Source organism: Procambarus clarkii, chromosome 15, assembly GCF_040958095.1.
Source record: "Procambarus clarkii isolate CNS0578487 chromosome 15, FALCON_Pclarkii_2.0, whole genome shotgun sequence".
NCBI lineage: Eukaryota > Metazoa > Arthropoda > Malacostraca > Decapoda > Cambaridae > Procambarus > Procambarus clarkii.
In genome coordinates this window covers 35,510,674-35,528,757 of record NC_091164.1, presented here as the reverse complement: position 1 = coordinate 35,528,757, position 18,084 = coordinate 35,510,674, and the positions used below count along the sequence as shown (strand labels likewise).

At 38.0% G+C, this 18,084-nt stretch overlaps 1 protein-coding gene across 1 annotated transcript; it reads right to left on the bottom strand.

Moving 5' to 3' along the window:
- Window positions 1–13,573: 13,573 nt before the first annotated feature.
- Window positions 13,574–17,450, bottom strand: LOC123750299 (uncharacterized). Its single transcript, XM_069325013.1, has 2 exons — window positions 15,107–17,450; window positions 13,574–14,657 (listed from the first exon to the last, which is right to left on the bottom strand). The coding sequence occupies exon 1, from the start codon at window positions 17,417–17,419 to the stop codon at window positions 16,043–16,045; it is 1,377 nt and encodes a 458-aa protein (XP_069181114.1). The 5' UTR covers window positions 17,420–17,450; the 3' UTR covers window positions 13,574–14,657; window positions 15,107–16,042.
- Between the last annotated feature and the right edge of the window lie 634 nt (window positions 17,451–18,084).

Below are 18,084 nucleotides of genomic sequence, written 5' to 3'. Positions count from 1 at the left end.
GCTCTATTCTTATGTGAATTGCCTCAAGAATTTGTAATCTTCTTGAATCTTGGGTTTTGTCTATTATGCAAGTATTCTTGTTCAACATTTCTCTTGTTAGAGTAATGTCATGGGCTTGTCTCATGTGATTCCTAGGGGCACCAGATTGAAGATGGCATGTCAAACGCCTCGTCAGCTTGGTCGACGTCATACCTATGTACTTACATTGAAGGTTACATCCTTCGTGGGGGCAAGTATAAATTTGACCTAATTTAAGACAATTCCCACCAAATATACCCAAAAATGTTTTGGAACGTAGCACGGCCAAAGCTCATTTTAGCTGAGTTTTCATCTATTCCAACCTGCCCTAGACAACCCTACCCAGCCTCTCCTGGCATATCCAAAGTCAGATTTGATTATAGTTGGCGAAATTTATGCCTTTCCAACCTAAATTTTACCTAATTTAAGACAATTTCTACCCAATATACCCAAAATGTTTTGTTACATAGCTCAGCAAAAGACCATTTTAGCCGAGTTTTCACATATTCCAACCTACCCTACATAGCCTTACCTATCCCTGACCTAGCAGATTTGATTAAAGTTGGGGAAATTTAAGCTATCGCCATCAAATTGGAGACAATTTCCACCAAATATGCCTAAATGTTGTGTATCATAGCACAGCCAAAACCCATTTTACCCACATTTTCACCCATTCCATCTAAACCGGGACCTAGCCTCTGATACTCAGAGAAGTGATGTTTTTGGATATGAACCTAAATGCCCGTGCCTAACCTGCAAGAGTCTTGGAGCTTTGTTGAATATTTCTTCGAAAACTGAAGTTTTGGATATGAACCTATCCGCACTGTGCCTAACCTGCTAGGATCTTTGTTGAACATTGTAACCATATTCATAGAAAAGTGATGTTTTGGATATGGACCTAACAGCCCCTCTCCTTTAAAACTTGGAACTGTGTTCAATATTGTAGATATAGTGTTGGGTGTGTGTTTTGTTTTTACACATCAACCCAACCGACCTGGACCTAACCTCCCTTCATCTAACTTCAAATTTATCGTAAATATGGAAGGACGTGTTGTTTGTGCATCAACCCAATCGTCCTCGACCTAACCTCCATTTATCAAACTTCAAATTTATCATAAATATGGGAGGACCGTGCTATTTGTGCATCAACCCATCCTGGGCCTAACCTCCCTTTATCTAACTTCAAATTTATTGTATTTATGGGAAGAAGGTGTTGTTTATGCATCAACCCAACCGCCCTGGACCTAACCTCTGATACACGAATCTTGGTTCAACATTGCATCATACTCGTAGCATATTTTTTTTTCACATAATTCAACCATCCTCAACCTAACCTCTATTACCTGGGGGAGGGAGGTTAATGGAAAATATGATAATAATGGGAATTTTCTCTACATCAGTTCAACCTAACCATCCTTAACCTAACCTTAGTTAGAAAGGGATATAACTCACCAAAACTATTTAATTACCATTTACCTTATTTTCCTTATCCTAACCCATAACCAGAGGGTTTAGACCCCCCTTTACCTCGAAATTATACTATATATTTAAGGTAGGAATATATTTTCACACATAAACCTAACATTCTGTAATTTAACCCTGTACTCTAATTTCGAGGTAAAGGGGGGGTCTAAACCCTCTGGTTATGGGTTAGGATAAGGAAAATAAGGTAAATGGTAATTAAATAGTTTTGGTGAGTTATATCCCTTTCTAACTAAGGTTAGGTTAAGGATGGTTAGGTTGAACTGATGTAGAGAAAATTCCCATTATTATCATATTTTCCATTAACCTCCCTCCCCCAGGTAATAGAGGTTAGGTTGAGGATGGTTGAATTATGTGAAAAAAAAATATGCTACGAGTATGATGCAATGTTGAACCAAGATTCGTGTATCAGAGGTTAGGTCCAGGGCGGTTGGGTTGATGCATAAACAACACCTTCTTCCCATAAATACAATAAATTTGAAGTTAGATAAAGGGAGGTTAGGCCCAGGATGGGTTGATGCACAAATAACACGGTCCTCCCATATTTATGATAAATTTGAAGTTTGATAAATGGAGGTTAGGTCGAGGACGATTGGGTTGATGCACAAACAACACGTCCTTCCATATTTACGATAAATTTGAAGTTAGATGAAGGGAGGTTAGGTCCAGGTCGGTTGGGTTGATGTGTAAAAACAAAACACACACCCAACACTATATCTACAATATTGAACACAGTTCCAAGTTTTAAAGGAGAGGGGCTGTTAGGTCCATATCCAAAACATCACTTTTCTATGAATATGGTTACAATGTTCAACAAAGATCCTAGCAGGTTAGGCACAGTGCGGATAGGTTCATATCCAAAACTTCAGTTTTCGAAGAAATATTCAACAAAGCTCCAAGACTCTTGCAGGTTAGGCACGGGCATTTAGGTTCATATCCAAAAACATCACTTCTCTGAGTATCAGAGGCTAGGTCCCGGTTTAGATGGAATGGGTGAAAATGTGGGTAAAATGGGTTTTGGCTGTGCTATGATACACAACATTTAGGCATATTTGGTGGAAATTGTCTCCAATTTGATGGCGATAGCTTAAATTTCCCCAACTTTAATCAAATCTGCTAGGTCAGGGATAGGTAAGGCTATGTAGGGTAGGTTGGAATATGTGAAAACTCGGCTAAAATGGTCTTTTGCTGAGCTATGTAACAAAACATTTTGGGTATATTGGGTAGAAATTGTCTTAAATTAGGTAAAATTTAGGTTGGAAAGGCATAAATTTCGCCAACTATAATCAAATCTGACTTTGGATATGCCAGGAGAGGCTGGGTAGGGTTGTCTAGGGCAGGTTGGAATAGGTGAAAACTCAGCTAAAATGAGCTTTGGCCGTGCTACGTTCCAAAACATTTTTGGGTATATTTGGTGGGAATTGTCTTAAATTAGGTCAAATTTATATGGGATAACTTAAATTTCGCCTACTTTAACCAAATCTAGGTTTGGATATGCTAGGATAGGTTAGGTAAGGTTGCGTAGGGTAGGATGGAATAGGAGAAAATGTAGGTAAAAATGGGCTTTGGCAGTGCTGTGATACAGAACATTTTGGATATATTTGGTGGGAATTGCCTTAAATTAGATAGAATTTACGTGGGATACCTTAAATTTCGCAGACTTTAACCAAATCTTTGTTTTGATATGGTAGGATAGGTTAGGTAAGGTTGCATAGGGTAGGATGGAATAGGAGAAAATGTAGGTAAAAATGGGCTTTGGCAGTGCTGTGATATGAAACATTGGGTATATTTGGTCAAATTTAGGTGGCATAGCATGAATTTCGCCGACTTTAACCACATCCAGGTTTGGATATGCTAGGTCAGGTTGGGTGAGGTTGTGTAGGGTAGTATGGAATAGGAGAAAATGGGCTTTGGCGATGCTATGATACACAACATTTGGGTATATTTGGTGGAAATTGCCTTAAATTTGGTGAAATTTAGGTGGCATAGCATACATTTCGCCAACTTTAACCAAATCCAGGGTTGGATATGCTAGGTCAGGTTTGGTGAGGTCGTGTAGGGAAGGACATATATAATATCTTAGGGTAATGAACTAGTATGTTTATGAAATAGCGTAAATTTTCCTATTTGGGGTTCGTGCTATATGGCAGACTCATATAATGTATGGACAGAGGTGACATAGGCTTGTATGTGAGGATATGGGATGCTCATATTTAGTAAGTTTAGCTAGGTAGAATTTAGTCAAATTTGTGTAGTATAAGTATATTTTTGATAGATTTAGATGAATTTAAGTTTTAACAGGATGCATTTTGATAAGATATAGCAAATTTGTCTAAAATTATCATAGAAAATACTGACTCTACCTAACCCCACCTGCCCTAACATAACTAAGGCTAGAACAAATAAGTCTGTTAGATGGTTTGAATAAATACATAAATATGGTGGTCTGATTGGAGAGAATGTAACAAGGAAGGTATTAGTAAGACATAAAAACAGTGGACATATGTTAGATGAATAGTTTAGCACTAATAATGTTGATATCTTAATGGAAAAGAATGTGTTATATATTGAGCTCATTGGAAGTTATAAGAAACATTTTTATATGTGAAATTCTGACTTTTGGGGAGTTGGTTAAACTCAGCATATTATAATTAATGTCCTAAATATACCCAGAAAAATATCATGCAAATTGTGTATTGTTTGACCCAGTTGGTTGTGTTTGTACATATATAGCACAATTAATATACTTGTGTATTAATTGTGCAGATTATGTATTTTGCATATGTTGTATGATTATTGAAATTATGTATTGATTATATTTCTATAAATTGTGTATTGTTTTGTGCAAGTTGTATGTATTAATTGTATATGTTTTGTATGTGTATTTGCGGAAATTGCATAGTTGTGTATTTAATGAATATGTGCTAGTTATGTATTGTTCATATTTTGGTAAGTTGTGTATTGATTATATTTTTGAGCTAGTTGTGTAAATGTCGCAATTGTATTTGTGTAAATCGTGTATTTATGCTAGTTGTGTATTTTCATATTTGGGGTAGATATGTATTGTACGTATTTGTGCTAGATATGCATTTGTGCAAGTTGTGTGTAATAATTATGAAAGATGTGTAATATTGTATAAGTTGTGCATTAATTGCGCATGTTGTGTAATTGCATATGGACGAATTGTTTATTTATACCTTTGGGCATTGATTGTCATTGTGCAAGCTGAGTAATTATATAGCAAGTTATCTTGTATTAATTGTGCAAAGATGTAAAATAATTACACAAACTGTGTAATAATTTTTGTGATAATAGTGCATTTATGCAAGTTGTGTTTTTAATATGTTGAAGTGTAACTGGTGAAACTGTATTTGTGTGTGAAAATTGTGTATTTTGTGTAAGCTCTGTAATTTGATAAAATAGATCTTTATGGTGAAAGTGTATTTTGGTTTATGAGACAATGTGTGGGTATTTTGTGAAAATTACGTTTGTGAAATTGTGTAATTTTAGTTAAAGTGCATTTTTTATTGTCTAAATGCATAAGCATTTTGATATATTTGTGCAAAATACCGTACTTTGTGTAAATGTCATACTCTGAGTGCACATGCAATATTGTGTAAATGGTATATTTTTGTTTGCAACTGACATATTTTGTATGAAAATCTCATATTTTTTTATGTGATGGTATATTTTGAGTGTAAATAATATATTTTGTGCATAAATGGCATATTTGGTGTGTAAATGCTATATTTTCTGTGTGTATGGCATAAATTACATCTGATTAATGGGGAAATGGTGGCAAAAAAACTAGGCTATTCTCTATGAATGCATAGGTTTTGAAGTATGTGTAGGTATGCATGATTGTATTTGCGAGTGTTGGTTTAGAAACAAGTTAGCTGATTTGCGCAGCAAGACTAGGATTTTTTGAGGTGTAGAAATGATTAGCCTATGAATATAGTGGCTAACATCCAGCTGAGTTGCTAGATGGATGAATTGAGGTGCGACATTTGGATATCTATTTGATGGATGTGAGGACAGTTGACTAGCCTATGAACACAGCCACTAATCCGCTGTACTGCCAGATGTGTGGTAACTACTTGTGGATTATAGTAGAATATCTAGATATAGGGTTTTCATAATTGCTGTTGTGTATAAAACTAGAATAAGAGCTATTTATTAAAACTATTATTGTAAACTAATACTTTAAGTGGGATCCCTTGGTTGTTTTAAGCATAGGGTGGACATGAATGAGATTGGGTGGAAATATATAGGAGCTGCCTCGTATGGGCCAATAGGACCTCTGCAGTTACCTTTATTCTTATGTTCAGCTATGCTGCCAGATGTACGATTCTGCTTAAATTGCAGTACGACATTTGGGCTTCTGTTATACTTTTGAACTTATCACTGAATAATGATTACAGTTGTGGATGACTAAAATGTATATTCTTATACCTCTGATTAGGTTAGGTGGGGATGGATAGTCTAGTCATTTTTGAATAATAACATCAAATACTCATGCCAGTAGGACGCCAAAGGTAGCATTGGTTGGTCTGGTGACGTCATACATAGTTGACCAGTAAGGTACTGTAATACCTTCACACCTATATGCTAATGACCATCAATACCTTATCCCTATACCTGATGTCGCTTTTCACGATGTCACTAAACAACAACAATAACTGTTCTGTAGAATGTATTTGTTTGTTATATATAATAAGTTAGGATAGGTTAGGTTAGGAAGGTTTGATCGGGTTTATGAATAACAGAAAATATAAGCAATGAGCCAAAATACGAGCTATTGTAGCTGAATATAAACTTTGATGAAGCACAGAGTATAGGTGAGGTATTAAGCCAGATTAAGAGTTCACACTTATGTGTGAACCTCCTTGGATCCGCATTTAGCGCGCCTTGCGCCGCAGAAGGCCTTATTTTAAAATATGAGAGGCTTGCTTTTACTGAATGAGATTTTTTTATTTGTTATATGCCATAGCAAGGTGTGGGAGGTATGTTTTGAGCGAATGTGAGACGTGTGTGAGGTTAAGGACAATATTGGTTACTACTGAACACGCATTGAAATCGCCAATGCCCAGGGCTCTGTTTTTTCATATAAATGAATGATAGCAGTTTTTTCATTTTATTTTTTGCCCTATGCATAATAAACGATCCTTCAAGAAAGATTGTCAAAGCTCAAATTACATTCTCTAGAATGAAGATGACGAAGAAGAAATAGGGGTGACATGATAGAGGTGCGACTGAATGGTCATAGTAAAGGGGAATATTAATAACCTATTATACGTATCAACATGAAACAGAATAGGCATGAATTGAATAAGTTTTATATTTAGGAAAAAGACCTGGGTAAATATAGGTAACAGGGGACGAACTTGAAAATACATACATAACTTCTTGCAGTGCTTCTCTAGAACGACGATGATGAAGAAGAAATAGGGGTGACATGATAGACGTGTGACTGAATGGTCATAGTAAAGGGGAATATTAATGACCCATTATACGTATCAACATGAAACAGAACAGGAATGAATTGGATAACTTATATATTTAGGAAAAAGACCTGGGTGAATATAGGTAACAGGGGAAGAACTCGAAAAATACACAAATAACTTCTTGCAGTGCTGCTCCCCTTTTGTTTCATGCAATGACCGATAGTTGGAAGTAAATAGGAAATTTAAAATAGTCTAGCGTTGATGGTATTTTACATTAGGTTTCAGGGTTACTGTTTTTGCCCTATGCATAATAAACGATCCTTCAAGAAAGATTGTCATAGCTCAAATTACATTCTCTAGAACGACGACGAAGAAGAAATAGGGGTGACATGATAGAGGTGTGACTGAATGGTCATACTAAAGGGGAATATTAATAGCCTATTATACGTATCAACATGAAACAGAATAGGAAATGAATTGGATAAGTTATATATTTAGGAAAAAGACCTGGGTAAATACAGGCAGCAGGGGACGAACTTGAAAATACACACATAACTTCTTGCAGTGCTGAAGTTATGTTCTTCCCTCACATACATGATCCCCTTTGATAAATGTAATGGGTGATGGTTGGAAGTAAATATGAAATTAAAAAATAGACTAGGGATGATGGTATTTTATATTAGGTTTCAAGGATACTGTTGTATCGCAAAACCCGTGATGCTACGACTGGCTTTTTAATCTCCTCGAACATGCCGTTGCAGGAATGCTGAGCGGCTACCTGGTGACGTCATTGACCATTAGCAATGTCTGTGCAGGGTCACTGAGCCAACGAAATTTGGGGATGCCAGGGACCAGCTTTTTAATCCCTAGGAACAAAAAACTATGATGCTACGACCGGCATAGGAACAAAAAAATTCAGAAAAACCCCTGAAGCTACGACCGGCATAGGAAAAAAACAGGAAAAACCCCCTACGCCTACGACGTGCTTAGGAAAAAACAGGAAAAACCCCCTACGCCTACGACAGGCTTAGGAAAAAACAGGAAAAACCCCCTACGCCTACGACAGGCTTAGGAAAAAACAGGAAAAACCCCCTACGCCTACGACGTGCTTAGGAAAAAAACAGGAAAAACCCCCTACGCCTACGACGTGCTTAGGAAAAAACAGGAAAAACCCCCTACGCCTACGACGTGCTTAGGAAAAAACAGGAAAAACCCCCTACGCCTACGATGTGCTTAGGAAAAAACAGGAAAAACCCCCTACGCCTTCGACGTACTTAGGAAGAAACAGGAAAAACCCCCTACGCCTACGACGTGCTTAGGAAAAAACAGGAAAAAACCCCCTACGCCTACGACGTGCTTTGGAAAAAACAGGAAAAACCCCCTACGCCTACGACGTGCTTAGGAAAAAACAGGAAAAAAACCCTACGCCTACGACGTGCTTAGGAAAAAACAGGAAAAACCCCCTACGCCTACGACGTGCTTTGGAAAAAATGAAAAAAGCCGGTCGTAGCTATCAAAAACCCCTGACGCCTACGACGTGCTTAGGAAAAAATGAAAATCGCACGTCGTAGGCGTCAATCCTACTACTGGCGGCAGCTTTACGGTCATGTACTCCACACCCACCCAACTGGGCGGCAGCTTTACAGTCATGTGTTTCACACCCACCTAACTGGGCGGCAACTTTACAGTCATGTGCTCCACACCCACTCCACTGGGCGGCAGCTTTACAGTCATGTGCTGGACACCCACCCAACTGGGCGGCAGCTTTACAGTCATGTCCTCCACACCCACCCAACTGGGCGGCAGCTTTACAGTCATGTGCTCCACACCCACCCAACTGGGCGGCAGCTTTACAGTCATGTGCATGCATTACCTACAGTAAGCAAATTTTGGATACTTCGCTAAGATTTCGGGCAGTACATCATTATGAATGAAGTACTTACACATTTCTTGGACACTATTGATGGTATTATCTCTAAATTCCGCGATTTTTTTCACATTCCATTATATAATGACGATCTTGCGTCGTAATTAAAATACATATTTCTTTACTTTTGTCTTGTGTATTAAAGTGACTTAAATTTTATAAGTTAATTTCCTGCAGTATATGATAGAGTGCAACTAAGGTAACATTGTAACTTTACAGGAAAACTTTAAATCATAAATTTCTTATTTCTTGATTCTTTTACTCGAAATAATGTTACATTCAACGTTTGAAAACAAAGTTTATATCTGTATTTTTTAATAAAATATAAACATTAATGTTTATCAACGCATCTCTGTGAGTTTTTAGTTAGTTTAGTTCATATATTATGCACCCCATACCCATCTTGTGGACGGTAGTGGAAAGGGTTACAGAAGCACAGAATGGGCTCAGGGTTTTATTGGATGAACCATAGATGTGTGGCTCCTCTTGCATGATAGTATGATGATAGATGGAATTACTGGTGTCGATTTCACTTTGCCTCAGATCTACAAGATTTTGTTGAAGTTCTCGGTGTACTGCTGCTCTCAGATTGCTCATTGACAATCCAAGGTTACACTCAACGGCTCCTTTAAAAGCAGATTCTTTGGCTAACTTATCAGCTCTATCATGCATTCGGAGGCCAGCATGAGATGGAGACCACATGAAATGGACTCTGTTACAATCCTTAATAATTTTGTTATATTTGTGTCTAGCTTCGGACACGAGCACGTTATAATTATGTATTAAAGAGTTGAGAGCAATTAAGGATGATAAGGAGTCACTTACAATTAATGTATCAAGTTTGGAGACTTGTACACATTTCAGTGCAAGAAGCAAGGCAAATAGTTCGGTCTGAAGGGTAGAGGCCCAGTTGTTCATACGGACTCCCCACTCAAAGTACAAGACATCGCCCATTGTCAGAACAACTGCACCCGTGGTGCGGTGTAGGGAACCATCAGTGTATATGATCTGAGAGAGAGAATGCTCTGTGGACAGAGCATCAGTATGGCTTAAGGCGTTGAGCTTTGCCTCAAGACGAAGCTTGGGCTGCCCTCTAATTTGCTTCTTGGGTGGAAAGGGAGGGATTAAAATTGGAAAGGGTTAACCTCCCACGGTGCAGGAAAGTGTCGTTCTGGTTTCTCTTGGTACAAATTATAAAGCTGATACATTTTGAGTTCAGTTCCAGTTTTAGTTATCCATTTGGAACAATGCTGATCTTCAATAAAGAAATTCTGGAGGGCTTCTGTGCAAGGGTTAGGATGAGTTAGCCTAAGCATTTTTATACCAATTTGACAGTTAATTTCAGTAACACGATCAACAAGAGCGTGTTTATTAAGATAAAAAAAAAATAAAAATAAAATGTTTATTTAGGTAAGGTACATACATACAATAAATTTTTACAAAGATTGGTTGACTTATAGGTAGAGGTAGTACATACAATGCCTAAAGCCACTATTACGCAAAGCGTTTCGGGCATGATAAACTTAAATGACAAGCTTAATACTAATTGAGCATAATGAGTAGAATGAAAACAAGAAATGAAAACATAGATGAAAAAGCAGCACAAATACAATTATGTCGACAAACAGCGCTCTTAGATGTTAAATAAGGTAGGACTGAGGACATCTCCCTGCAGGGTGCCTAGTTATCCATTGATGGATAACTTAGGCACCCCCTGCAGAGTGCCTAAGTTATCCATCCTTAGCTGGAGCATCTCTGTGAATTACATAATTTATCAGTATTGTGCAGCCTGTGATCCCCGCCTGGCTGGACACTGATACCTAGGTAATTGTAAACATATGTAGTTTCACTTGGGCTTTAAATATGTCTATGGTAAAGTATTTAAAATGAAGCTTATGTTTCTGTCTTTCTTTAGACATATAAATCATTTTTGTTTATTAATGAATTTACGTGAAATAAACATTGATGTGAGAGAAAGAGAGTAGCTCCGTCGATCGATCAAATATCTTCGGTTGTACTTAAAATATTTGTCTGGTAGATATCTTACATATTGTTCCTATTTCTGTCTTTATTCTGACTAATAAATAATTTTGGTTTAATAAGTTATCAAGATGTTTTCAACAATATTCTTTCGGCGTTCGTCTATTCCAACATGGGGTGACCATTTTGAAAACTCGATACATGGGTTAACCCAACTGATACTTGGGTCTGTTTCCATTATTCTTCAGAACGCTTTAGTGCATATATAAATTTTTGGAGTTATAAATTTTTAATTTAAGTGGGTAATTACTTAAAATTAAAAATTTTATTTACTCTGTATATAGGTTAATGGTGCATAGGCGATATGCCTCCTTCATCACTATTAAGACCAAACTAAACTAAGTCCAAACTTTGGACTAAAAACCAAAGTTGGGAACATTAGTGAAATACCATCATGGTATTCAAGAGTACCTCCCATGCCCTTGCACCACCCATAGCTTTGCTGTGGGTGGTGCAACCCTTGCTCAGCCCTTGACAAAAGTGAGTTTCCGATTGGACTCTTCATTGACCTGAGAAAGGCTTTTGATACCATAACTCAGATTCAGATTCAGATTCAGATGTTTATTCAGGAAAGGTATATACATACAAGTGATGTTACATTAATGGATTGATATATAGATAGAGCTAGTACATACAATGCCTAAAGCCACTATTACGCAATGCGTTTCGGGCAAGAAAAACATTAATATCTAGAACTTAATACTAATTGAGCATAAAGAATAAAAGATGTTGAGAACAAATACAAATAAAGATAAAAAAAAGGGGGAACATGACTGAAAAAGCAGCACAAATACAATAGGTTGACAAACAGTGTTGATTAAAAAAAAAGAAAAAAAAAGAAAATAACAGACATGGGTTGACAATAGAGGAGTGAGGTAGATTACAGGGAATTTATTAGGTAGTGTTTAGTTTTTATCTTAAACTGGTTGAGAGAGGTACAGTCTTTAACATGGTTGGGAAGGTCATTCCACATTCTGGGCCCCTTGATTTGCAGAGCATTTCTAGTTTGATTAAGACGTACTCTAGGAATATCAAAACTGTATTTATTTCTGGTGTGGTGCTCATGGGTTCTGTTACAACCTTCTATGAAGCTTTTAAGATCAGGATTGGCATTATAGTTTAGCATTTTATATATGTATAATACACATGAGAGAATGTGCAGTGACTTAATATCTAACATATTAAGAGATTTGAGTAGGGGTACCGAGTGATGTCTGGGGCCAGAGTTGGATATTGTTCTGATAGCGGCTTTGTGTTGGGTAATTAGAGGACGTAAGTGATTTTGGGTAGTAGAACCCCAAGCACAAATACCATAGTTGAGATAAGGATAGATAAGGGAGTAATAGAGAGTCACCAGAGCAGGGCGTGGTACATAATATCTGATCTTAGAAAGAATGCCCACAGTTTTTGAAACTTTTTTTGATATATTTAGAATGTGTCCCTGGAAATTCAGCTTGTGGTCAATGAGAATGCCAAGGAATTTGCCATCTAATTTGTTACAAATTTGGGTATTGTTTATTTTGAGATTTATAAGACTAGAGGATTTATTGCCAAACAGAATATAGAAGGTTTTGTCAATGTTAAGGGTGAGTTTGTTGGCAGTTAGCCAAAGATGGACTTTATTAAGCTCAGTATTTACTGTGGCATTTAGAGCAAGAGGGTCAGGACTGGAGTAAATGAAGGTTGTGTCGTCAGCAAATAGAATTGGTTTGAGGTGTTGGGAGGCATTTGGAAGGTCATTAATGTAGATGAAAAAGAGGAGAGGGCCAAGTATGCTGCCCTGAGGAACACCAATGTTGATGGGTAGGGTGGGAGAAATTGTATTATTCACAGAAACATATTGGAGCCTGTCAGTAAGGTAGGACTCGAGGTATTGTAGGGAGTGTCCTCTGACTCCATAATGATGTAATTTAAGAAGAAGGTTTTGGTGGTTGACAGTATCAAAAGCTTTACGCAGGTCCACAAATAACCCAACAGGGAACTCCTTTTTATCAAGAGCTGTATGAATCGAGTTAAGCATACTAATAAGTGCATCGTTAGTGCTTTTTTTGGGTCTGAAGCCATATTGGCAAGGGCTAAGTATATTGAGTTTGGCTAGATATGAGTAAAGCTGCTTGTATATAAGTTTTTCAAAAATTTTTGACAAGTTTGGCAGGATTGATATAGGTCTGTAGTTGTTAACATCTGTGGGGTCACCACATTTGTGGACAGGCGTTACTCTCGCTTTTTTTAGAATATCTGGAAAGGTTTGGAGTTCAAGTGACTTGTTGAAGAGCAAAGCAATAGCAGGGGCTAAAGACTACCTCTTAATTAAAATCCACCATTATAGAATCCGTGGCCTTACCCTGAACTGTATCCGATTTTGTACCCCAAAATGTATCCTATCCTATCATACTGACAGACACCATTATGTAGCCATCAGTGATATATCCTCTCCCACTGTACCATTGGGGTGCCGCAGGGCAGCATCCTCGGACCTCTCCTATTTCGTATATACATCAATGATCTGCCTAATGTCTCTAACATGCTTAAAAAAATCGACATGTGGATGTCAACCAACAAACTCACACTAAACATAGAAAAGTATTTTACTTAAATAAATAAATAAATAAATAAATTGTTAAAATGTCTTTTTTTGGTCAGGATGAGTGAAGCAATGAAGGGCGATTTTGTTTTTATTAATAAACACTTTACTCCCCCGCGGACACAAGATCGTGTCCGTCGGGGGTCACTTGAAACTGCCTGAGTAGACATATTTTTTTGTCCGACGAACAAATATTTCAATAAAATTCAATTCTTATCCGATCGACTTGGGGATAGTATGAACATGTTTACCATAAAATTTACGTTTTCTCTAATAGCCACATAGTCTATTTGGAAGAACGGTATTGGATTGTATCTTCATGGGAAAACTATTGTAGATAGCTGAGGTGCGGTAACGGGTAACACTTCGCCCACTTCCCACACTCTTTCGGGTGGGCCGCAATCATGATTCTACATTTATATGCATATGTCCGTGTAGGAAATGTTATTGCGATCTCAAAGATACCAAATTTAACGCTGTAGGACAAATGTGGAGTTGACAACCCTGAAAAGAATGGAAACATCTCGTCGCTGTTTGGAGCTCACGGCTAGTGATCCACTTAGTTTCTTTATTGGTAGTGATTTAAATCACGGTTTGGTGACATTTTATACATATGTGCGTCTAGAACATTCTATTGCGAACACATTGGTACAACAATGAAATATGTACATCAAAAATTAAGGTCAGCACAGTGAAAAGAGTATACACTTTTCTGTGTTGTCGCTCGATCGCCCGAAACTGTGATTCCGCTTGGAGCAAGTTTTGGTCCTGTTCGTGGAGAGAATTAATTAATTATTAATTAAATCAGCCAGGATGAGTGAAGCCATTAAAGGCGATATTGTTTTTATTAATTAAAGCAGCCAAATGTTGCTGGCAAATGGGGCAAAACTGCAAAAGTGGATGGTGTGGTGCTGCCTTCAGGTGTGGTGCTGCCTTCAGGTGTGGTGCTGCCTTCAGGTGTGGTGCTGCCTTCAGGTGTGGATCTGCCTTCAGGTGTGGATCTGCCTTCAGGTGTGGTGCTGCCTTCAGGTGTGGTGTTGCCTTCAGGTGTGGTGCTGCCTTCAGGTGTGGTGCTGCCTTCAGGTGTGGTGCTGCCTTCTGGTGTGGTGCTGCCTTCAGGTGTTATTCCTCTTGGATGATCTTGTCCCTCTCTGTCTCACACCTGTAAGAATGAGTGATATGATTGATGGGAAACAAAGTGCAGGCAAGACAATGGAGGCCAGTAGTAATCAGCTTGTCAGTACACAACTTTTGCCCTTGCTTCAAAAGAGCCAGGATTCCACTATTATTTTTGGGTGATAAGTGCTTCTCTTCAATAGTGTACTTGTTAGGATCCTGTAATATATAAAATATTTAATGGGATTTAAGACATTTACAAATTTGTCTGAAAATACTAAAGAAATTAGAATATATAAATAATGAAAATTTTTGATAAAAGTTCACATGTAAAAAACACCAGTATATTAAAACCATGGAATTGTCTACCTGTCAAAGCCATAAATAGCAAGACATAAAGTATAAAATTAGTATATATAAGTCTAAAGTTCTGCTGGATAAATGTTTATGAAGAACTGAATTGCAACACACATTTAATTTAAGCTGTTAGCTTACCTTGCTTAGATATAAAGGGAAAATTCCACATAACTCTTTAGTATGTTCGGTTAAAATCTCTCTCTTCTTCTTGTAATATGTGAGATAATGCAGCATTTCTTGAATGGTATGTTGTTGCTCCTCTCTGGATCTCTTCTGAAGCTCCACATCTTCTACTGCCTTCTTTTTTTGAGCCAGGGACACTAATAAAAAAAGAAAATTTATTTACTGTAAGTAAACTAAAACTCAATTTAATGTAATTACAGTTTAGGTACTTGCATAATACATTTATTTATTTATTTATATATATACAAGAAGGTACATTGGGATTGAGGATACATAGCATAGTAATTACAATCTTGTAAAGCCACTAGTACGCGCAGCGTTTCGGGCAGGTCCTTTATGTAAGAATATTTTAAGTAGGTAAAAACTTGCAAAATTTATAAAAAATAATAAGTTACAAAGCAAGAAAAAAAATAAAAGATGAGAGAAAATTGTAGGCATATTAAAGCACATAGGTAGCTCAGATTGATTGCAATGACAGCTTGAATGGTAGTTTAACAAAAATTAGAAGGCACAATACAGCATATGGCTAGCACATAAAAGAAGACAGCAATGAACACAATGATAAAGTTGTTTGGGTTAAGTACATAAAGATTAGGAGATTGGGTAATTGGGTACATTCCATACATAGTTTATTTTGCAGTATCAACCTGATAAAAACCTACAGATTATGATACTGCGTCTATTTTACAAATAGTAGTGATGATATTTGTCTTTAAAAATAAGCAAAGCTTATCCATTATGCATGCTAAATGTTACTTGTCTTGATAATGCCTAATTGTAACCCCTGATAAAATAAGATGTATTTACAAACCATTTTTTTTTTTTTGCAGGGATATTCCTGCGCGGGCCCTAAGCCTCTGGCTGGCCCACTAAGTGTTGCTTGTTTCTGTTTCACTTGGGCGGAGTATGAGTATTTATTACTTGTATGGTCGCTTTATTAAGATTTTGCCATATGTGTTTAACAACTTCTTCTGCTCTGTTGAAACTAAGTTGAAATCTTAATGGGTTTGTAACTGTGCACTGTGTTAGATAATGTTCCAGTGGTCTGTCGGGCATTTCTCCACAGTGTTGACATTTCCTCTCATCTTCCGGAACCTGTAAGCCTATTTCCCATGCACATGGGTATCCAAGCCTGATGCGATGTAAGTGCACTTCTGTTGCTCTACTGCTCCCTTTCATCAAACTAAGTGGTTCGTAGTTGGTTGAATTCTTGTACCAACCCGTAGATCCTGATGTTGCAACTGCTGTGTTGTGGTCACTGTACATCTTTTGCATTGCTCTGTTTCTAATTACTTTCTTAATCTGTGATAGAGTCTGTGGTATGTAAATGTCTACATTTCTTCTCTTAGTTGCAAAATTTGCAGCTTCGTCCGCAATGTCATTTCCTATTATTCCCACATGACTTGGCACCCAGTTGATAACTACCCGTCGGCCTTGTCGTTTGAGTGTTTGCATTAATGATATGACATTTGTGATCAGATGTATGTTATCACATATGTGTTCTTGTTGCAAGGTTTCAATGGCGGTTCTCGAATCTGTATGTATGATAACATGTTGTCGGTGTTGAGCAAGAGCATGTTCCAAAGCCTTTTGAATGGCTAGCATCTCTGTTTGTAAAGTCGAACACCCATTTGAGAGTCTCCAACTATTTGCAGAGTTTCCTGCTTTAACTGCAGCTCCGGTTTCTTGTCCCTGCTGGTCTACTGATCCATCTGTGAAGTAAGTGAAGCTGTCGGATGCCATGTTTGCTTCTATATGCATCTGTGCAATGTTATGTAGCAGATGAGGATTAGTCTGGTTCTTTTTTCCTTCAAGAGCCACAATCTTAAAGTCTGCTGGCAGAGATTCCCAAGGGGCTTGTATAACAAAGTCTGCATGTATTTCGTCGACACCCTTCTCAGTGACTGTGTTTGTTATATCGAATGTATTGATGGTGTTTATCGCAGAATGGGTCCACCTGTTGCTATTGGAGGCTCTTCTGTCCAGAGTTAGTGCTCCAGTGATTATATCTTTAAGTGAACTGATTCTAGGTCTAGTCAATATCTTGATCAGCATGCACGCAGCAATCCCTTTTACCCTTATTTCAATCGACGTTAGCTTGGTTTCTAGTCTTAGGTTCAGTATTTTAGTCCATCTGGGAGCTCCTGTTATGACTCGCAATGCATCGTTTTGAATAACCTCAACGTTTGCCCACTGACCAGGAGAAAGAGTGAGTAAGGCAGGCGCTGCATAATCAACTAGAGAACGAACGGCATGTATGTAAAACATTCTTAGCACTTTGTGTCCCGCTCCTAGACGGGGCCCTGTGATTGCTCTCATTATATTTAGTCGTGATTTTGCTTTCTCCTTTAGATATTCAATTTGCTTGTTGAAAGTCATTTTAAAATCTATCCACACTCCGAGATATTGATATTGTGTAACCCACTGAAGGTTAATGTCTTGAATGCATAGGTGCCTGTCTGGAGTGTTGCCGCCTACCTTGAGGTTACCTTGAGGTGCTTCCGGGGCTTAGCATCCCCGCGGCCCGGTTGTCGACCAGGCCTCCTGGTTGCTGGACTGATCAACCAGGCTGTTGGACGCGGCTGCTCGCAGCCTGACGTATGAGTCACAGCCTGGTTGATCAGGTATCCTTTGGAGGTGCTTATCCAGTTCTCTCTTGAACACTCTGAGGGGATTGCCAGTTATGCCCCTTATGTGTAGCGGAAGCGTGTTGAACAGTCTCGGGCCTCTGATGTTGATAGAGTTCTCTCTCAGAGTACCTGTTGCACCTCCACTTTTCAACGGGGGTATTCTGCACATCCTGCCATGTCTTCTGGTCTCATGTGATGTTATTTCTGTGTGCAAGTTTGGGACCAGCCCCTCTAATATTTTCCACGTGTAAATTATTATGTATCTCTCCTGCCTGCGCTCAAGGGAGTACAGATTTAGGCTCT

Excerpts from the sequence above, each read along its gene's own strand:
- LOC123750299 (XM_069325013.1), bottom strand. The coding sequence starts at position 17,419 with ATGTTTTACATACATGCCGTTCGTTCTCTAGTTGATTATGCAGCGCCT.